Source organism: Eretmochelys imbricata, chromosome 14, assembly GCF_965152235.1.
Source record: "Eretmochelys imbricata isolate rEreImb1 chromosome 14, rEreImb1.hap1, whole genome shotgun sequence".
NCBI lineage: Eukaryota > Metazoa > Chordata > Testudines > Cheloniidae > Eretmochelys > Eretmochelys imbricata.
Window position 1 is genome coordinate 53,594,602 of NC_135585.1, and position 22,435 is coordinate 53,617,036.

At 52.4% G+C, this 22,435-nt stretch overlaps 1 protein-coding gene across 1 annotated transcript; it reads left to right on the top strand.

The window, feature by feature from the left end:
* Positions 1 to 13,328: 13,328 nt before the first annotated feature.
* On the top strand, positions 13,329 to 21,134 carry LOC144273961 (killer cell lectin-like receptor subfamily F member 1). The gene is made up of 6 exons (XM_077832691.1): positions 13,329 to 13,413; positions 15,060 to 15,158; positions 16,144 to 16,242; positions 17,474 to 17,628; positions 17,942 to 18,054; positions 21,011 to 21,134. The coding sequence occupies exons 1-6, from the start codon at positions 13,329 to 13,331 to the stop codon at positions 21,132 to 21,134; spliced, it is 675 nt and encodes a 224-aa protein (XP_077688817.1).
* Positions 21,135 to 22,435: the final 1,301 nt, after the last annotated feature.

Consider the following 22,435-nt stretch of genomic DNA (forward strand, 5'->3'; position numbering starts at 1 on the left):
GGATGTCTCCTTACTGGTGGGGGGGAGGTAGCAAGTATGGGGCTGGGAGGTAACAGGGAGTTGGAGGTCTGGAGGATTATGTCTTTTCCCCCCATTGCTATGGGGAGAAGGCAGGGCTGGAAAATAAGGAGCTGGGTCTGTACAAGTGAGTGGATGGTGGGGGTGGGAAACTGCAAGAAATGATCTTCATTGGTAGGCTGGACTGGCCTCTTGCAGATGGTAGCAGGGTGAGTCACGGTAAAAGTGTGGGGGGGGAGGAGGGATCTGAGTCACTGACAGATTTTATTGGCCAAGGGCAGGAGATGGGTGTGTGTGTTTGCAGGGGCAAGGTGTCCAGGTGGCTCTTAACCATATTTACCCTCACCTCTTGCTCTCCCCCCTCCCAAATCTGGACACTTAAATCTAGATCCCCCCCACCCCACCCCCGAGTTGAGTTGCATTGGGGATCTTTGAAATGTTGGCTGGGGGGTGGGGGAAGGTTGGTCTCCCTTTCCATGGAGCATATTGCACCCATCCCGTACCCCAGGATTGCAATTTGCAATTTGCAATACACCGCTCTCCTGGTGCCCTATAGTTCTTCTAGCCCTGGGCTTCCCTCCTACATCCACCAGTGCCCCTTGATCCCAGGCCCCACGGGGATCACTCCCACCTAACTCTGCCAAGTCACCTTAATCCTGACCCATGTTCCCTCTGCTATTCCAGCCCCCGGCTTCCCACCCTCCTGCTCTGCGGATGCTCCTCTGTCCTGACCTTCAGTCCCCACTTCTTCCTTCAAGCCCTGGTCTTCCCCCCCGAGCTGAGCTCTGTTGATGTCCACAACTATTCCAGCCCAGAGCTGTCTTCCCCCTGCCCCCCAGCCAGGGAAGCCTGGCCCCTGCCCTTCCTCTTCCCCCTGAGGCCCCGCCTCCCCCAGCCCTCCTGGCAGCTGGAGCCTGACCCAGGAGCCTGGGCAGCTGTGAAGAGTCATGGACCCTCCACCTTCCTGGGGTGGGGGGGCCCTGAGAACAGTCCCCGCCCGCTGGACACCCTCCCCCCCCTGCCCAGGGCAGCTGGAGCATCTGGCTCCCTGCAGCTGCCTGCATGGCTCTTACCAGGGCTGAGTGTGGCTCCAAGGCCCTGCCCCCCAGCTGGAGCCAGGTGGGGGTAACAATCACGCAGGCAACTGTGGGGAGCCGTGGACCCTCCACCGCCTTGGGCAGAGGGTCTGGTGGGTGGATACGTGGGCCAGGGGCTGCTCTTGGGGGGCCCACCTCAGGCAGGTGGAGGGGCCTGGGCTCTCCAGCCCCACTCCAGCTTGGCCGGGGGTGGGGGCAGGGCCACAGAGGGGATGGGGGCCCGTGGGGGGGCCCCCCCACTTCTGGGAAGGTTCCGCTGCCCTAGCCCACAGCTCTGCCAGTGCCCCATAGTCCTGACCCGAAGCCTTCTGCCATCCATGCCCTGAGCTACCCCGTCTGCAGCCAGCTTTAGCTCTGCTCCTGGGCCCCGGACCTGCAGCATGCCCGCTTCCTCTCCAGAGGAAATCATTGTCTTCCACAAGAGCAGCGTAGAATCCACTTGTCGCTCACACACCTTTTTCCTTCTAGGGTCTGGAGCTTGTCCCCGCTATAACCTGTCTGTGCCCGAAGGCTCCTCTGGGCATGTTGAAATTAACCTGCCCAAGAAGGCATCTCATTTGTGTAAGATGCCAACCACCATCACGGCCTCCGACACTGCTTGTGACCCCATCCTGGTGTTCACTAGTAAAGGAAAGCAGAATTACTACAGCCATACATACCGGGGACGGATCGCTCTCTCAGGCTGGCTCCTCGTTTCTGTGAAGAACGCAAGTGAATGGATGGCCGGAGAATACCGAGTCGTCAGTGACCTTCATGAAATCTGCATGGCGCGTATCAACCTGACGGTGCCTGGTAAGTTTCCCAGGTGCCTTGCCTTGAGGTTTACGGCCAATTCCAGTTCAGTCTCACGCGCACAGCCTCTCCCCCCTCCATCCGATGTGCGGAAGTGGTGTATAATTCCCAGGGATGTCGTTCAGAGCGGCATAGTTCTTCTGGCTTCGCTGTCCCTGAGATCCTTGTCGACAGTTGGGATTGCTTTCTTGGAGGCAGATGGGTCAAGTGGGTAAGGCTGGATTGGGACTTCAAAGATCTGGCTTTCATTCAGAACTCTGCCCCTGATTTGCTGGGTGACCTTGGGCATGTTGCTGCCCCCCCCCCCTTTTGTCCCTCCGTTTCCCCATCTGTAAAATGGTGGGGATGACACTGACCACCTCTGTAAAGCACTTGGACGTCTATGGATGAGAAATGCTGAATACATGCTCAGTTTTCAGAGTAGCAGCCGTGTTTGTCTGTATTCGCATCCGATGAAGTCAGCTGTAGCTCATGAAAGCTTATGCTCAAATAAATGTGTTAGTCTCTAAGGTGCCACAAGTCCTCCTTTTCTACATGCTCAGTGTTGTTTATGACTCCCTTTGGGCGTCTGTTTCTTCTCCCATGTTTAGGGAGGAAGGAGGGCCTTGTGCTTGGTCTGCCGGCTCAGGCCTCGGGAGACACTGGGTCAATGCCAGCTCTGCCACAGACTGTCTGTGTGACCTTGGCCAAGTCACTTAGCCCCAGATTTGTAAAGGTCTTGGGCGTTGCTATGCACAGTGTCGCAGCCCCTAACTGATTGATTTAGGAGCCTAACTCTTTCAAAAGGCATTTGGGCACATGGGAGCTGAAATTCTGTCTATCAATGGGATCTTTTCTCCTAAGTGCCTAAATCCCTTGTGAAAAGAGATGTAGGCTCCTAACTCAGTTAGGCGTTGTGACCCTGTGCACAGCAACGCCTAAATACCTTTACAAATCTGGCACGAAGTCTGTGTGTGTGCGCCTCTGTCAGGGGATATAGTATCGTGGCCACCAATCTGCCTCTGTGAAAGGCGATCTCTAAACGCAGGATTTCTCATTCAGCCCCCCCCCCCGCCCCCCCGCAGCTTGCACGGGTGCTTCCCTGCTGGCCAGCAAAGCAGCTTCCTAATAAGGACTGGAACTAGACCAGAAAATCTCTGCCCTTGGAAAATAGGGGTGCCTAGTGGTGAGAGCTGCAGGGGGCTCTGGGAATCGGGACTCCTGGGTTCTGTCCCTGGCTCTGGGTGTGGAGTGGGTTAGGACAGGAGGAGGAGGAGACACAGGTGACTTGGAAAATCATCTTGGTCAGAAAAGTGCTGTCCCAGCGTGGGTGGGATCCTGCAAACCCCTGTAGTGTGTACCCACAGAGTACAGTCAGATCGGTGTTTAGTTTAGCGGGGTGGTCTGCTGGGGGCACAACCAGTGGTGAGCTGGAGCCCGTTCGCACCAGTTCGCTAGAACCGGTTGTTAAATTTAGAAGCCCTTTGAGAACCGGTTGTTCCGGGAGGGAGAACCGGTTCTAAAAGGGCTTTGAAATTGAATCGGCCAAAAGTAGCACCTTAGGCGTCAATTCCCAGGGGTGCTCCAGCCCTGGGGCACCCAAGGGGAAAATTTGGTGGGTGCAGAGCACCGCCTCCTCCCCTGAAGGCGCCGCCCTGGCTTCCTGCGACTCAGCTGTTCGCGCAGGAAGCCAGGGAAGGCTGAGAAGCTGGTGGCGGCTTCCCCCTCAGGCCCAGGGAGGCAGAGCGGATGTGGGCCGGTGCAAAGGGGAACCAATCCCTGTCCCAGCTCATGACGATGTCTGCGCAAGTCCCGGGAAATACGAGCCTCCGAGAAAATTTCAACCGTTGTCGCTGTGTGCGCGGAAGGGGACAGACACGCTCAACAGCTGCTACTTGGGCCAATGTGGAGACTAAAGACCCTGATCTTTCTGGGGGCCCTCTGGCTGACTCCAGGGACTGGGCAGGTGGCAGGTGGGCAGGGGAGATGGGTAATGGGGGGACGGAATACAGCTGTGCTGGGTTCAGAGGGGATATGGTGGGGGATCCTTATTTCGGAGAGCGGCAGAATAGGGGGGTGAGGGTGGAATTCTCCTCCGGCTGGGGATGGGGGTAGCAGGCTGCTCGGGATGGATGGAGGGGGGTGGTCCATCCTCTTGCTGCAGAATAGCAGCTAGGGAGTAGATGGGGAGGAGGATGTCTCCTTACTGGTGGGGGGGAGGTAGCAAGTATGGGGCTGGGAGGTAACAGGGAGTTGGAGGTCTGGAGGATTATGTCTTTCCCCCCATTGCTATGGGGAGAAGGCAGGGCTGGAAAATAAGGAGCTGGGTCTGTACAAGTGAGTGGATGGTGGGGGTGGGAAACTGCAAGAAATGATCTTCATTGGTAGGCTGGACTGGCCTCTTGCAGATGGTAGCAGGGTGAGTCACGGTAAAAGGGTGTGTGGGGGGGAGGGATCTGAGTCACTGACAGATTTTATTGGCCAAGGGCAGGAGATGGGTGTGTGTGTTTGCAGGGGCAAGGTGTCCAGGTGGCTCTTAACCATATTTACCCTCACCTCTTGCTCTCCCCCCTCCCAAATCTGGACACTTAAATCTAGATCCCCCCCACCCCACCCCCGAGTTGAGTTGCATTGGGGATCTTTGAAATGTTGGCTGGGGGGTGGGGGAAGGTTGGTCTCCCTTTCCATGGAGCATATTGCACCCATCCCGTACCCCAGGATTGCAATTTGCAATTTGCAATACACCGCTCTCCTGGTGCCCTATAGTTCTTCTAGCCCTGGGCTTCCCTCCTACATCCACCAGTGCCCCTTGATCCCAGGCCCCACGGGGATCACTCCCACCTAACTCTGCCAAGTCACCTTAATCCTGACCCATGTTCCCTCTGCTATTCCAGCCCCCGGCTTCCCACCCTCCTGCTCTGCGGATGCTCCTCTGTCCTGACCTTCAGTCCCCACTTCTTCCTTCAAGCCCTGGTCTTCCCCCCCGAGCTGAGCTCTGTTGATGTCCACAACTATTCCAGCCCAGAGCTGTCTTCCCCCTGCCCCCCAGCCAGGGAAGCCTGGCCCCTGCCCTTCCTCTTCCCCCTGAGGCCCCGCCTCCCCCAGCCCTCCTGGCAGCTGGAGCCTGACCCAGGAGCCTGGGCAGCTGTGAAGAGTCATGGACCCTCCACCTTCCTGGGGTGGGGGGGCCCTGAGAACAGTCCCCGCCCGCTGGACACCCTCCCCCCCCTGCCCAGGGCAGCTGGAGCATCTGGCTCCCTGCAGCTGCCTGCATGGCTCTTACCAGGGCTGAGTGTGGCTCCAAGGCCCTGCCCCCCAGCTGGAGCCAGGTGGGGGTAACAATCACGCAGGCAACTGTGGGGAGCCGTGGACCCTCCACCGCCTTGGGCAGAGGGTCTGGGGGGTGGATACGTGGGCCAGGGGCTGCTCTTGGGGGGCCCACCTCAGGCAGGTGGAGGGGCCTGGGCTCTCCAGCCCCACTCCAGCTTGGCCGGGGGTGGGGGCAGGGCCACAGAGGGGATGGGGGCCCATGGGGGGGCCCCCCCACTTCTGGGAAGGTTCCGCTGCCCTAGCCCACAGCTCTGCCAGTGCCCCATAGTCCTGACCCGAAGCCTTCTGCCATCCATGCCCTGAGCTACCCCGTCTGCAGCCAGCTTTAGCTCTGCTCCTGGGCCCCGGACCTGCAGCATGCCCGCTTCCTCTCCAGAGGAAATCATTGTCTTCCACAAGAGCAGCGTAGAATCCACTTGTCGCTCACACACCTTTTTCCTTCTAGGGTCTGGAGCTTGTCCCCGCTATAACCTGTCTGTGCCCGAAGGCTCCTCTGGGCATGTTGAAATTAACCTGCCCAAGAAGGCATCTCATTTGTGTAAGATGCCAACCACCATCACGGCCTCCGACACTGCTTGTGACCCCATCCTGGTGTTCACTAGTAAAGGAAAGCAGAATTACTACAGCCATACGTACCGGGGACGGATCGCTCTCTCAGGCTGGCTCCTCGTTTCTGTGAAGAACGCAAGTGAATGGATGGCCGGAGAATACCGAGTCGTCAGTGACCTTCATGAAATCTGCATGGCGCGTATCAACCTGACGGTGCCTGGTAAGTTTCCCAGGTGCCTTGCCTTGAGGTTTACGGCCAATTCCAGTTCAGTCTCACGCGCACAGCCTCTCCCCCCTCCATCCGATGTGCGGAAGTGGTGTATAATTCCCAGGGATGTCGTTCAGAGCGGCATAGTTCTTCTGGCTTCGCTGTCCCTGAGATCCTTGTCGACAGTTGGGATTGCTTTCCTGGAGGCAGATGGGTCAAGTGGGTAAGGCTGGATTGGGACTTCAAAGATCTGGCTTTCATTCAGAACTCTGCCCCTGATTTGCTGGGTGACCTTGGGCATGTTGCTGCCCCCCCCCCCCTTTTGTCCCTCCGTTTCCCCATCTGTAAAATGGTGGGGATGACACTGACCACCTCTGTAAAGCACTTGGACGTCTATGGATGAGAAATGCTGAATACATGCTCAGTTTTCAGAGTAGCAGCCGTGTTTGTCTGTATTCGCATCCGATGAAGTCAGCTGTAGCTCATGAAAGCTTATGCTCAAATAAATGTGTTAGTCTCTAAGGTGCCACAAGTACTCCTTTTCTACATGCTCAGTGTTGTTTATGACTCCCTTTGGGCGTCTGTTTCTTCTCCCATGTTTAGGGAGGAAGGAGGGCCTTGTGCTTGGTCTGCCAGCTCAGGCCTCGGGAGACACTGGGTCAATGCCAGCTCTGCCACAGACTGTCTGTGTGACCTTGGCCAAGTCACTTAGCCCCAGATTTGTAAAGGTCTTGGGCGTTGCTATGCACGGTGTCGCAGCCCCTAACTGATTGATTTAGGAGCCTAACTCTTTCAAAAGGCATTTGGGCACATGGGAGCTGAAATTCTGTCTATCAATGGGATCTTTTCTCCTAAGTGCCTAAATCCCTTGTGAAAAGAGATGTAGGCTCCTAACTCAGTTAGGCGTTGTGACCCTGTGCACAGCAACGCCTAAATACCTTTACAAATCTGGCACGAAGTCTGTGTGTGTGCACCTCTGTCAGGGGATATAGTATCGTGGCCACCAATCTGCCTCTGTTTCCCCTTCATCGGGCCCCCTTTAAGAACTCACACAGGTTCCAATCACTTCGTCCACCCAGAACTGTTGAACCGCTTTTCTCCAGGCTGGCAACGGAGTTTGTCCAAACGCAGAATTCAGCGGTCCCAAAACACACCAAGTATTGTATCCATTTCAGCTCAATACATCTCCTGATTCCTGGCCTTCCCTAGCTTGCTGTCAGGCTCAACTTTCTTTCAACCACCCCCCCTCTCCCCCCGCCCCACACTGCCCTTTACATTGGAATCTCCGGATTCCCTTCGGCTGGGATGACTCCTGTGATCAGGGCAGGCTTGGCCCTAATCTCTCCAGCCCAGGAGCAAACCGCCCTGGTACAGGGGATAACGGTGCTTTCCCCACCATGGTGGGGAATGTTGGGAGGATAAATACTTTAAAGGGACTATGAGGTGCACGATACTACGGGGATGGGCAGAAGGGCAGGATCAGAGCCTAGATATTGCATTACTGCTTCCTGCAAGGTGCTGTGTATCTCAGCCTCCCATCGCTGTGAAGTCTTTAAATCAAGACTGGATGACTTTCAGGGAAAAAAAGCTCTAGGCCACCACCAGATATGGGCTGGACGCAGGAACCCGTGGGTGAGGTCCTCTGGCCCGGGTTATACAGGAGATCAGATCAGCTGACCTAATGGTGCCTCCTTGCCTTGACATCTGTGCCCTCCTGTTTGCCTGCAGGTCCTGTCTTGTTCCCACCACTTATATCGGAGACTCCCGCTGTCAGAGAGGGGACTGCCAATCGGACTGGAGAGGGAAGTAGACGAGGGATGCTTTCCAACGGCTCTCTGGAGCGGGGTAAGTATTAATGACCTGAATCTCTTTACAGGAGCACTTCCCAGCGGGATTGTGCAGAACTGGGTCAGTGCCTGATCAGTTTTTACCCAGAACTTTGGGTGTTTGTGTGTTGATCCCAGCGATCACCCGCAGCCGGGGGCTGTCAGATAATTAGAGCCCTGTGATTTTTTTTTTTAAATAATGTCTTATTTGGAGGGAATTGTGTGAGGTTTTGTTTTATCCACTTGGTGGTATGGGGGGTCAGGTCCCCTGGGGGAGATGGGGAAGCCCTGGGCCTGGCCAGGCCAGGCTGGGCAAGGGAAGGTTTGGAGAGTGAATCTGCCTTGCACTCACCCTGCAGCAGCAGCTCCTGTCCTATAGGGCCAATCCCCCCACCCCCCCCAGCCCGGTTTGGCCTGGCTGCCCCCATACCTGAGCGGTGATGTGACCCCATGCGCCAGGTCACGACACAGGAGTGGAGAGCCAGGCCCAGCTCCGTGAGATGGGCACTGCCATTGAGGGGTGGGTGTTTGTGTTTTGTTTTTTTACCATGGTGTCTTGTATTTGCGAATTTCTTGGGGCTCTCCAGCTAATTATTTATGCCCAGTGGAACAAAGTTGGGGGGGTCCCTCAGTCCCTCCTGGCGGTCAGTGGGTACAGCCCATTCCAGAGAGGTGGGAGACTTGGGTTCAAGTCTTTGCTTCTCTCCGTGGGTTTGAACTTTGGTCTCCCACACCCTGGGCAAATGCTCTAACCGCTGCCATCTTGTTTCTTCTCAAAAATGGACTGACCCTGCTTAGGCATTTAACTCCAGGAGAGGGCGCCTGGCTGTGAATTGCAAGTGGAGGGAGGCGGCTTTTCACAGCCTTCTCCTCGGCATTTACTACTGGCTACCTTAGGCAGCCCCTTGCCTCGCACGCTGGCTTCTGTGAATCCCAATTTTAGGGGCCCCCTGAATTGTATAGGGAGCCAGGATGCCATGCTCTGGGGTGGCAGGGGATTGCAATGCTCAGTCTCCATCCCCACTTTTGCACCTACCTCTAGGGACTGTGTTTTCAAACTCTCCCCACAGCCCCAAGGGCTGGAAACCTTCCCTGAGAAGACCCAAATGAAAGCGGGGAGTCTCCTCTAATCACAGGACTCCAGGAGCTGGGGCTTTAAGGAACGCACCAAACATCATGAGAGGCAGCAACATGAGGTTACCCTTGCTCTAGTCTGAGTGACTCTAATGAATTATTTGCCTTGGGTTAATAGCCAGGACCCCAGAGTGTTAGGTGCTGTGCAAACAGATCTTTGTGGCAGAGGCCAGCTTCTTATCAGTGAGGCTTGTTCTAAAATATTTATCTGGACCCCATCATGTTAGTATCTGAGCACCTTGGATTCAGCCTCACAGCACCCCTGTGAGAAGGCAATGCTGTTATCCACACTGGAGAGGGGGAACTGAGGCCCAGAGAAGGACTCAAAGGTAGAGCAGGGAATTGAACCCTGGTCTCCCAAGACCTAGGCGAGGGCTCTAACCACTGGGACACCTGTCTTCTCTTAGTCCAGCTGTGTCTAAACTGACTCTCATCGTTGGTTTTCTTTCCAGAGCCCAGGGGCCACTGTGGCATGTGGGTATCGCTGGGGTTCGTTGCTGCTTTGTTTGTTGCTGCTGCACTTTATGTCCGCTGGAAACGTGGGAGAGAAGGACCGGAAACCCGTCGTGGTTGCAAAGAGGAAGGGATCTTGGACTCGGCAGACTCGCCCGTTTGCGTGCCGGCCCGTGTCTCGCATCTGCCCGAGGCTGGAACCCGAGACGGAGAGGCTGGTGAGGCGATCCCATCGAACGGAGAGGTGGTACAGCCCCGGGACCTGAGCCGGCTGCCCCAATGCAGCCGAGAGCCAGCACGTGAATAGCGTTGAATGGCCGAGGGGCGGGTGCCTTCTGTGTGCGTTACACAGCTACGATCGTTGCACTATCCTGGATGTGACTTCTTCCCCTGTGGGGCCAGGGCTGCCCTTGCACTTAAGGCTCTGGGCTGGGACTTGGGAGACCCGGGTCTTCCACCAATTCCCTGTCTATGGGTGAGTCACTCAGGGCCGAATATTCAAGAGCTCAGACAGTGAGTGGGGTGTTTAATCCGAAGGCTCATGCAGCTGCCTAACAGGGAATTGAGCTACTCTGAAAATTGGGCCTTCCACCGTCCTGTGCCTTAGTTTCCCATCTTTAAAATGAGATACTCCTCCATGTAGATTGTAAGCACTTTGGGGCAGGGACTGTGTGTGTGTGTGTCCATCCCATCGCTATGGGGCCCTGACTGGAACTGTATTGTAATATTAATAATTATAAGTAAGGCTACAAATCTGTCATGGATCTTACAGATGCTGTGATTTTTTTTTTTTTTTTTTTTTTTAAATGAGCCCTCCACAACTTCTTGAAAATGCAATAATTCAACCCTGGGCAGCAGGGTTTGGGCATCCATCATTTATTATTTATTGTCCATGTCCTGTCCAGGAGTTGACATAAAAATACCAGTGCCAAAATCCTAGCCTTGATCATAAGTAAATGTGATTGTTTTTTTAAATCTGTTTTTACTCTTGTATTTATCTCTGTGCCTGTCCCTCCTGTCGGCGACAGGATTTCTATTTCGTCGATAAGCTATACAGTAGAGGGAGTGTCTCATTTATCTTTGCACAAGGGGGGCACTGATGTCTCCTGAAGACTCGATGCGACTGTAATACGCGCAATAATAAAGTCATAGCTGTCTGAATATTTTTTTTAACCTACCGTAAACCTTCCTGCCTTCTTAGGAATTTCCAACACTAGCAGAGTGCGATCAAATGTCTCCTGGCCACTCAGTGTCAGTATTATACGCTTTTAGTCAGCTACGTGAGGGTGAAGCCCAGTCTTCTCTGGCTGCTATGGTAAAGCAAGTCCTACCAACAGGGGTGTAAAGCGACTTAAATTTAATTCACGCCCTCATCCCCAGCGCTAGAAGCTCAAGGCTGTCCTAGTGTGAGCATGCTTCCCTGGCATTCTTGCCATAGAGAGTCTCACTCGCTCACGCCAGGCCCAAATTCGGTTTGTGTTATAGCACGTCCTGACCAGCGTGCCCCCTTGTGAGTCCCTGGGCTTCTCCACCCACCCTCCCATGCGGTTGTGGGGCACTCCATGCCTAAAGCCAGCAAGAAGCAACAGAAACTTAATCTCTTCTCTGGGAGAGTGAGTTCAGCCTCAGATCTGCTCTCTCTGCCTGCAGGTGAGCAAGGCTCTTCCTTTTAATCATCTCCCTCCGGCTGTCTCAGTTTGGACTGAGCGGGCCTTCATTAGCCTTTTTCTACTTCTTCTGCCCCAGTGCAGTCCCTAGAGGCTAGGAAATCCGCATCAAACTTGTCACACTGCAGGGATTCAAATAACCCCTGGCATACGTCTATCAACCAATTAATTAGCTCAGTTGACGCATTAATCCTTTGCACCACGCTGTTGTCCTCAGTGGGGTCACACTGGGGATAGAGATGGCCCCAGATCGGTCGTGTGTTTCTATTACACCCCTGCCCAGGGGAGCTGGGCTGCCAGGAAGCTGGTGGGGAGAGGAGAGACAGACGGCCCTGGGACTGGTGGAACGGGGTATCCGGCTTCTGTGCATGGCTGCCAGATGGTCTGCCGACATCAGCACATCTCTCTGGGGATCCAAGTGTTCGAGCCCCCCCAAGCAAGGGAGCAAACCCCACTGCAGGAAGATGAGCTGGGTCCCACTCCAGGAGGAAGCCACTGTGGCGTTCTCTCCCACAGGTTGTTGTTTACACAGGAAGGGTGGGCTGCACCCAAAGTTATCCAGCAGGAGAAGGCCGGCCAGTCAGCGCTGGCTCGAAGGTGAGCAGATGGAAAATGGCTTCCCACACATCAGCAAAGGCTGACCCGCAGGAGGCTGGCTTCATCGCAGGTGCTGTGTGGTTGGCAGCCGTGGGGGGTAATGCAGATATGATCAAACTGATGACGAGTGTGAAATACCTGCCGTGTGAGCAGAAGGTAAAAACCCTGGGGCTGTTCAGTTTGGGGGGAAAAAAGATGACCGAGGGGGGGCTGATAGAGGTCTCTAGAATCATGACTGGTGCGGAGAAGGGACTGAGGAAGTGTTACTTACCCCTTCACGTAACCCAAGAACCAGGGGGTCACCTGGTGACGGGAAACAAACAAAAGGGATCAGAGTAGCTGCCGTGTCAGTCTGTATTCGCAAAAAGAAAAGGAGGACTTGTGGCACCTTAGAGACTAATCAATTTATTTGAGCATAAGTGGAAAACAAACAAACAAAAGGGAGTATTTCTTCCCACCATGCACAGTCAACCTGTGCAACTCATTGCCAGGGGAGGTGGAGGGGGCCGGAAGTGTAACAGGGTTCAAAATGAATTAGATCAGTCTCTGGAGGATCGGTCCAGCCAGGAGTGAAAGTAGCCACCACGACTTACCGCTGCACCCTGCACTGGGCCCAGCATCCTTACCGTGGATGGGAAGTGGAGAGCCCCAGCCCCCTCCACTCTGCCGGCTCCCAGCGGCGATGACGTTCCACTTCCTGCCACCGCCGGTGAGTGCCGGGGGCGGGAAGCGGCTGTGAGCTGGGGGAGTGGAGCGGGCTGGGGCTGGGTGTCTCCTCTTCCCACCGCCGCTAGACAGTGCAGGGGGGGCTCGGCCCCTGCTCCCAGCTGGAAGCAGGTCCCTCACTAGCCCCCTGGGCTCCAGGGGGGCCCCCAAAGCTGGGGTCTGGGGCAGCTGCCCCTTTTTCTCCCCCCCTTCGGCACTCTCCCGGTAGGGTCTGACAGTGCTGCTGACGGGGGAGCAAAACCGGAGTGCCGCACCGGCCCACTCTCACTTCTGGGTCCATCAATGGCTATTAGCCAAGACAGTCAAGGATGCAACCCATGGTCTGGCTGTCCCTAGCCTCTGACTGCCGGAAGCAGGGACAGGATGACAGGAGATGGCTCGCTCGATAAATTGCCCTGCTCTGTGCATTCCGTCTGAAGCATCTGACGTTGGCCGCTGTCAGAGATGGGATACTGGGGTAGTGGGACCATTGGGCTGAGCCAGTTCGTAGGTTCTTATCAGCTAGTTCTTATCAACGTCTCCTCCCCACAAACTGCTCTGAACCCGATTCCCCACCTGGTACAAATCGCCCATAACTCTACTGGCATCAATGGGGCCAAACTCAAGCTGGTGTGAATCTACGGTTGCTCAATTGGCGTCAATGGGCCCAGATTTTTTCAGCAGGGGTCAATGAGCTGTAGCTACGCTGCCTTATTCCCAAAGAACATCTGGCCCCCCAGGTCGGGAATACAGCCATGTGACACCTGCACCCCGCTCCTCAGCATCTGGCTCCATTGTCACGGCTGGGTCCATCGGACACCAGCATCTCTGCATGTTGTGGTTTCACACCTGATTCTTGGGGAGGAGCCAGTACTTCCTCTGTAGGCTTGTGGAGACCAGCCGGAATCCACAGGCGTCTCTTCTTCTTCTCCAATCCTCTGTTCGAAACCGAACCCGACACCGGCATCAGAAGATGGAGAATGAAGACGGTTACGTCGTCATGACCCTCCAGATGAAGAGGATAAACTCAACCCAGCCATCTCCGCACGGGAGCCAAGGTACTGCTCTATAAACCAACCTACACTGTCCACTCAGGAATGGCGTCTGCTCTTTAGGTTTCAGTGACGGCACGAGCAAAGCTGGTTGAAACTTCCCCAGCAAAAACAGGTTTTTCTTGGGGGAAAAAATGGCCTTTTTTGCCCCTCTTCAAACATGGACTTTTTTGCAAAAATATTTTGTTTTTTTTTTCCAAACACCTGCAGTTTAAAAAAAGTGATCAGAAATGTGAAGACAAAAAATGTTTTTTGCGTGTTGGTTGTTCTGCAAAATTTTTCTTTCAGTCCTGATTTCGGTAGGTCAGCAGAGTCGGACGGAGAGCTTTGGTTCAAAACAGAAAAAATGCCATTTTTTTTTTTAAAAAAAAGGGGGGGGTAACATTCTCAACCACAGCTGAGTGATTTTATGACATTTTTAAAATCATCAGTTTCCTGATCTGGTAGCTCAGTCTCTGACCGGAAGTCAACATTATTACCAGCAAAGAGCAGTGCTAGAATAGGAATCTGTCCCACACCCTTTGTAGTGAAAACTGATGCGAAGAAAGATATTTAGCTTCTCAGAAATGTCCTTATCCTCCTTAATTGCTCCCTTAAAATCATGGTTTTCCAGCAGACTAACTTATTCTTGCACAGAGGGTTCCTGCTTCTGCTCTAGTTAAAGAATCTTGTTGATTTGACGTCGTGAGCTCTTTGCTTTTCAAACTCCAGTTTGGCCCTTTTTAGTTCCCTTTCATAGACACTTGTGGAAAAACTCATCCACCTTTTCTGACAGGGCTGCAGCATTTCTTCCACAGCTCCAGGAGGGAACAAACGAGTGTTTTGCTGACAGAGAGCACTTTTGATGTGCAAAATTACTGTGGCGGCTGTTCAAAACAGTGCAACAGAGATCAGTAAAGGAGACTGGTCAGGGCACGGGGTAAGCGTCAGAGCTCTCGGCATCCAGACTGGTTGCTGTAGATATGGGGTTCTTATGCCACCTTCGAATGCATCTGGCACTGGTCCCTATCAGAGACAGGAGACTGTACAAGATGGACGCATGCTCTGGTCCAGTGTGACAACACCTACGCTCCTACCCGGGGAGACAAGGAGGGAATAAACAGTGGGCTGCTTAATTGTATTGTCTGCTGGTTCTGTTGACACTAATTCGGGGGGGAGAAGTTGTTAAGAACTGTTGGCTGGCCTGGCCTGAAATAACAGTATATCTCTCTGACATGCCATGGGGTACTGGGTAGGATAAAGGCCAGGGGACCTGGGTTAGGTCCCTGCTTGTGAGGTTGGGTCAGTCTCTGTGCCTCTGTTTCCCCTTTGTCTGTCTAGTCTAATTATACTAGGTCATCCTTTGGGCAAGGACTGTCTCTCCCTGTGCGTCTGTGCAGCGCCCGGCACAATGGAGCCCTGATCTCAGCTAGGCCTTCTAGGTGCTACTGTTTTACTTCTATTAATTGTGTACCCCAGCTCCTACCCCAAAGATCTTACACTGAGATGGTCGCACTAACCCTGCCAGTGAGCCCAGCAAAACTAGATGTGGAAATTGCAGGGAATGTACTAGGATTAGTACCACAATCCGGTTGGTAGGTTTGGCAGGAAATCCCTCCATGGCTACTCTTGTCCTTCACTGAAAAGGTTTCCCCACGTTTGCATTTTTACAGGTTCTCCTCCTGGTCTCGATGGTTATAAAGTTGCTGTGGGGGTTTTAGGGGCTGTGTGTGTCCTTCTGCTGTCGGCTGTGATTGCTCAGAGTGTCTGGGGTAAGTATCTGGCACAGGTGCTGGCTTCCTCCAGGCCCTGGGGGTGTTTAACCCACAGCTCTACCTGTCACACGTCCTCTGGGACCCCACCTGTCCTCCGCTGTCAGAGACAGGGTACTGGGCTGGATGGGTCATTGGTCTGACTCAATATGGCAGGTCTTATGTCTGTAACCCTGTTACCTCGGTGCCTACTGCAAGTGCAGGAAGAGGGTAAATGAGAGTGGCAACTTTCATTCGACTCTCCCACCAGCTATGGTTCATCTTCCCCAGTGGGGGCATGACTGCGGCCCGGTTTCCACCGTGTTCTCCAGACCAGCTCACCTCCATGGGTCTGACTCCATGCATCTGATGAAGTGGGTTTTAGCCCACGAAAGCTTATGCCCAAATACATTTGTTAGTCTCTAAGGTGCCACAAGACTCCTCGTTTTTGCTGAAACAGACTAACACGGCTACCCCTCTGAAACGGGTCTGATTCCCTGTCCTTCACCGCAGGGGGAAAACCAGTGCAAAATATTACTAAAGACACCAGATCGTGGCTTTTTTTGTTTTTTTTGTTTTTTTTGACAAAGGCCTTCGCTAAATATTTTTAAAATTTCCTGGAGTTTAACGAAACATCTGAAAATATTTTCCCCATTCCTTCCCCCTTTTTTCCTTCCATCAGCCCTTTTTAATGGGAAAACGGAGGAGGGGGGAAAAGGAAGGGAAACAGAAGCGAAAAACTAGATTTTTTTGGGTATCTAATTGAAATTTTTTTTTTAAAAAAAGCACAGAAAATACAGATAATATTGACTAGATCTGCTACCAGAGCAGATGGTGGCATTCTGCACTAGCGTAAATGACACCATAAGGGGCAAGATAATGGGGAAACGGGCCCAAATTCGCTCCCCTTCTCTCTTCCCCCTGGGCTATGGAACGTGACCTAGCTCCTTAGAGCTTCCTTATGTGCTGTGTCCTAACCTCCCTCTGCACGGATGCTGTTTGGAAGGTTTTCAGGCCGGATGGGCAGAATGCGACATCCAGCAGGCCGCCTTCGTGTCTCGTCTCAAGCAGAGTCTGTGTGACCCAGCCTGGAGCGGCCCAGCAGGTAACCTCAGCTCAGATTCTTTCTCAACTGATTTCCAGGCTGGGCTCAGCATCTGGGAAACACCTGACCTGGGGAATCTTGGGAGCCGGGTGGGAGGTGGAATGATTATGGACGTTCAACATCTGCTGGAAAAGCTCACTGCTCACGTGCCAGAGTGGGACACAGCAGACCTGGGTACAACGCCTGGCTCTTCCACGGACTCCCTGTCCGAGCCTGGGCAAACTACTGCATCACTCTGGGCCTCAGTTTCCCCATCCGTACAATAGGGATAATGATCCTTCCTTTGGATGTTTTCTCTATTTAGATTGAGCTTTTGGGATGGAGGCTGTCTGTCACTAGGTCCATTAGAGTAGCACATGGAGGCCCAGACCATCCCTGCCCCAGCTGAGATCAGGTCCCCCTTGTGCCAGGCGCTGCCCAGACACACAGGGAGAGACAGTCCCAGCCTGGCGGAGTTTGCAACCTAAACAAAAGGCAGGAGGGGAACCAGAGGGGAAGTGACTTGCCCAAGGTCACCCAGCAGCTCAGTGGCAGAACTGGGAAAGACCCCAGATCTCTTGAGTAGCAGTCCAGTTCCCCTAAGTTAAGGCAGTGTGGCCTTTAGGTGTTACTGAAATGCAGGTAACAAAAATATCCTTTGGGGTGGGGACTGTCTTCTTGTGCCTTGTTGGTTTAGTGCCCAGCACGGGCTACTGCAATGCAACAAACCAACACAATAACAATCCTATATTCAGCAGAGACCTGCAACATACCCAGACCCCCCCGTCCTCACCTGTGTTAATGGCAGCAGTGACCTCTAGGGGTCACATGGGGGTAGCTCTCACTCTGCAGAGCACCCAGCACTGTAATTAGAGCCCCCAAATGCTCTGATACTCAATGTCCAGGGTCACGCTTCCTTTGCTGGGTCTGTGACAAACATTTATTACATCATACAGTGTTGGGGATCCGGGGGGGGGGGAGTTTGAGTGAAATCCTTTGAGCTCTGAGTTATGAGAAAAGAGGGGAAAATAAATCCATCGCCCGCCACTATGACAAAATTGGATGGAAATTTTTGACTAGGATCGCTCTCGGGCCAGATCCTGAGCTGGTGTAAATTGATGTGCTCCATGCTGACTGACACCAGCTGGGAGTCTGGCTCCTAGCACCCATTGTGGGCTAGGGCTTTTGAATGGCTTGAAATAAAAATATTGGCTTTCTGTGAGTTCACGGGCATCTCTGTTTCTTCTTCCAGGGGGCACCGGGTGCGAACTCTGCCCTAAGGACTGGCGGGCACACAGGGGAAAGTGCTACTGGGATTCTAGAAGGAGTCAGATCTGGAGTGAGAGCCGGAAAGACTGTGAGTCGAGGAATTCACAGATGCTCGTGATCCGGGACCAAGAGGAGATGGTAAAGTGAAATGCACAAGGCCAGTTCTCCAGCTGGTGTGAATCAATGTGCCACAAATTTTTGACTCCTTTACCACTCAGCAACTCTCAGGGAAACAGGTCTATTCTTCAGTACCACTGAAGCTCTCCAGTGAGAGGGTATCATGCAGTGTGCTGGCCCCATTGGGTCAGAATCCATTTTCCTTGCATGTTTTGGGTCTCTGATACATCTCCTGGTGTGATGGGGCTTGCGGGGAGGAGGGGGAAGTCTCTGTATATGCAGGGGGTGTAAGACCGTGTGACAGTCACCCAGTCGCTTGCTTTACACTCCCCAGGATTTCATAAACACTATCGCAGAAGGCACAAACCACATCTGGATCGGCCTGAACATCACGTCCCACACCAGGAACTGGACCTGGGTGGACGGCTCCCCTTTAAATCAAACACTGTGAGTGTTGCCTGCAGATTCACTGTGGCTAAGATAACTTTTTCCTCCGCATTTGTAGATTTGTTAGGAAGGATCTGGGGGGTCACGGTGGACTACAAGCTAAATATGAGTCAATAGTGTAACACTCTTGCAAAAAAAAGCAAACATCCTCCTGGGATGTATTAGCGGGAGTGTTGTAACCAAGACACGAGAAGTAATTCTTCCGCTCTACTCTGCACTGATTAGCCCTCAGCTGGAGTATTGTGTCTAGTTCTGGGTGCCACATCTCAGGAAAGATGTGGACAAATTGGAGAAAGTCCAGAGAAGAGCATCGTTAAAGGTCTAGAAAGCATGACCTATGAGGGAGGATTGAAAATATTGTGTTTGTTTAGTCTGGAGAAGAGAAGACTGAGACGGGACACGATAACTGTTTTCAAGTATATAAAAGGTTGTTACAAGGAGGAGGGAGAAAAATTGTTCTCCTTAACCTCTGAGGACAGGACAAGAAGCAACGGGCTTAAATTGCAGCAAGGGAGGTTTAGGTTAGACATTCGGAAAAACTTCCTAACTGTCAGGGTGGTTAGACACTGGAATAAATTGCCTAGGGAGGTTGTGGAAACTTTGTCACTGGAGGTTTTTAAGAGCAGGTTAGACAAACACCTGTCAGGGGTGGTCTAGATAATACTTAGTTCTGCCATGAGCACAGGGGACTGGACTGGGTGACCTCTCAAGGTCCCTTCCAGTCCTATGATTTGCTCATTCTGAAGCTTTGCACATTTGGGCTCAGATTCCGCAGGGCTGTGCGTTTTTGGACGGAAATCTCTCCTAGCATCCCAGCAGGGGCTCAGGTTTCACAGACGACTTGGACATCGCTGCGATTCAAATGTTCTTATTGCAACCATCTGCTCTGCGACTAGGCTATAAATCAGGGCCTTGTTTCTCCTTTGGCTCCTACTGATTCCAGGGCCTTGGATTAGACCATCTGGGTTCTAGTCCCAGGTCTGGGAGACAGCATGGTCTGATAATAAAACAAGGAGAGGATTAAGAATCTCTGTACCCCATTGGGCCTCAGTTTCCCCATCTTCATAGATTCCAAGCCAGAAGGGACCAGTGTGATCATATAATCTGACCTGCTATATAAACGCAGGCCAGAGAACTGCCCCCAAAATAAACCCCAGAGCAGATGTTTTAGAAAAACATCCACTCAATTTAAAAATGGTCAAAGATGGAGAATCCACCATGAACCTTGAGTTACTCTACCAGTGGTTAATTACCCTCATTGTTAAAAAAAAAAAATGTCGGCCTTAATTTCCAGTTTCAATTTGTCTAGCTTCAACTTCCAGCCATTGGGTTGTGCCAGACCTTTCTCTGCTACATTGAAGAGCCCGTTATTAAACATTTGTTCCCCATGTAGGTATTTAGAGACTGTGATCAAGTCACCTCTTCACCATCTCTTTGTTTAGCTAAAGAGAGAGCAGTTAGCCTTTGATTTTTATTTCAAGTGAGTTTTGTAATCTGGTGTTACACCACTCTGCATTCGGACGTGGTCCCTACAGGTTCAAGCTTAATGGCGTGAAAGTCACCTCTGCCACTCCCTTCAGATTTAGAGTCTCTAGGAAGGAATAAAGACCAAGGGTAGTGACCACACAGACATTCACAAGTACAAAGTCTATCTGTTTTACAAATTGTATTAAGGGTATGAATACCCATGCACATAGAAATTCTCCACAGACGTATGCACAAGTTACAAATATACTCACAACCTTAACAGCAGTGTTAAGGTCTGATGGGTCTCGCATGGCTTGCCCATCAACAGAGGGATGGTTCCTGCTGGAGTTTTCCCGTAGGGAGCTCAATTTTCCCACTCTGGGCATCCTCTTTATAATGTGATTCTGTCTACGCCTACGGTCTGTGCCTGTCCATAAAAGTGTCAACCCTCTTTTTCCTTATTGGTCTGATGTCCTCTAGAAAGGTACAGTACCCCGATTCCTATAGGTCGTGTAGGTTCTCTTTATCCTCATGAGCATTAATACACAACCTATGTCCTGTGATTAAGGCACACGTTGGAAACAGGTGCACCTTTGCGGCATTCTTATGATTTAAAATTAATCTTCCCGCTAGATTTTTCACAATTCCACCACTTGGTACCTCTTTCCCTGTAATCTTAGGGCATCGGGTTATTCTTTGGTCACTTGCTTATGTCGGCATTTCTCAGCTCCATCAGTGAAGCTTAAATCTTGCAGGCCTGAGCCTGCAGGCCTTGTGTTTCAGCCCCTCGTTACTTAGATACCGAATACAAAATTAACCCTTCCAGCTCCTAATCATTCTTAGATTTCTATAATCCTACATCTTAACTCTATTGAGCATACAATGAGTTCTGATTATTGATTAACCAGGTGTGGGTTTCCAGAGTTTGCAGCCTTGAGGCCCCACTAGACATTCCTGGGGCACATACATGCATTTTCGAAGAGCAGGATCAGCCACTTCAACACAATTCTTATCAGGAAGGACGCGGGGTCAAGCTGCCCTTTCTGTAGCACCCAAAACTCCACCTCCACCCCCACCCCCACCCCCCGCTCCTGCCTTGGTCAAACTGAGAATGCTGAATGGCCAATTTACAGCCTGTGGACTTGGCTGCTTGTAGCAATAAGCCATAGCGGTTTCAGGCATTTTACTGGTTTGCCAAAGTCTCCCCGTACAAGACACCCTAACTCAGTTCATGTCCTGGGAGGTTTTGCTGTGATGGCTGACAGCCCGGGGACTGAACTGGGGACCTCCAGAGCTAAAAGCAAAAGCTGCCACAGCTTGAGCTAAGGAGACATCCCATGAGATTAGGAGAGGCACTCAGCCATGGGTTACGCTATCATCAGCATCTGGGCACAGCCCAGCTGGGTTGGTATCAAGGCCAGCATCCCATCACTGCGAGAGGAGGGTCTCTCTGATCCATCTATCACTACCTTTCTCCTTCGCTCCGCAGGTTCCCGGTCTCGGGCCCTGTTGCCTCCGGCAGCTGTGGGGTGGTAAAGGGGAACTCGATCAACTCGGAAACCTGCAGCGCCGAATTCAAGTGGATTTGCCAGAAAGACGCTATCGTGGTGTGAGGCAAATGAGAACGTCAGCGCCCCAGCAGAGTGCTCCTGCCCCATGGTGACGAATTTCAAAGGGCTTTATATACAGACGCCTCCGTCTTCCTCTGAGCTGATGCGGAGCAACAGCTGGCAAAATAAGGGAATTTGAATCCTTGATCTAGTCCCTTTGTTCCCTAGCGTTGCTGGGAGCAGACCACAAGGTGAGGGGGAGTGGGGGGATCAATGTTAGCCCAGTAGCTATAGCTAGGCTTGGCAGCATTCAATGGTTGCAATTTTGACTGATAATATAGGTTTATTTTTAAGCATTTTTTTCTATTTAAATGTTCATAGTTGTGGGAATATGTGTGTGTGTATATACGGTGAAATCAACTTTTACCAATAAAAGCCCAACGTTTGCCAGCCTAGTTAAACCTGTACAAAATCTGGGTGGAGCAGGCCTTAACCAGCTTGTAAGCAGTTTGCGGCAGGGACCGTCTCTTTACGGGGTACGTGCAGCTCCCAGCGGGCCCTGAACTTGGCAGGGGGCTCTGAGCAATGGTTTAATTAAACTCCTAGACTTTTAGGCCAGAAGGGCCCATCATGACCATCCAGTCTGACCTGCTCACTGCAGGCCACAGAACCTCGCCCACCCACTCCCGTGGTAGAGCCCTGTGTATGGAATTGCTCTCCAAGCTCCGGAGTTAAGTTGAGCTGAGTATGGCACTTAAAGCAGCTATTCAATGTCTGTAATATAGGAAGCAGCAGTGACCGCTGAAGAGAGGGGATTTGCTTCACTCCAGTGAAGCTTGCAGGGCCCCATTTTGTTTCCTCTTTGCCAGTTCGTCCGGCTGGCTGCAGATCGATTGCATGTTGGTATGGCCCAATGAGCTGCTGGGCCGTTCGTTGAGATATACATATAGTCCGTCTCCTTCCACTTTGAACCTACAATGGAGGGAGAGTCACTCATCAGCTGCATCACACAGGAAGCATCCAAACACGGGACCCTCTGTGTAATTGTTGCACTTGCAGATCCAGTCTACGAGGGCAGGGCCCATCTTTGTTCTAGGTTTGTACAGCGCCTAGCGCAATGGGGGTCCTGCTCCATGAATGAGGCTCCCACAATACAATTAATCGGTAAAAACCAACCAAGTTACGGTTCTCTCATCAGAGCTGGTTATAACTGACCTGGTTAAATGGTGTTCACAGACCACGTGTCACTACATTTGCATGGACACTCCCACAGCGCAGCCTGACCTGTAACGGTGCATTCTGGGAAAATCTAAGCAGCTGTGCTGGAGAGAATGGCCTTCTGGGTAAGGCATGAGGCTGGACTC

What these genes read in the sequence shown, in the direction of transcription:
- LOC144273961 (XM_077832691.1), top strand. Translation starts at nt 13,329, where the DNA reads ATGGAGAATGAAGACGGTTACGTCGTCATGACCCTCCAGATGAAGAGG. An exon ending in ATCTCCGCACGGGAGCCAAG is followed by an intron (nt 13,414 to 15,059) that starts GTACTGCTCTAT and finishes GCATTTTTACAG; the next exon opens with GTTCTCCTCCTGGTCTCGAT. An exon ending in TCCCCTTTAAATCAAACACT is followed by an intron (nt 18,055 to 21,010) that starts GTGAGTGTTGCC and finishes TTCGCTCCGCAG; the next exon opens with GTTCCCGGTCTCGGGCCCTG.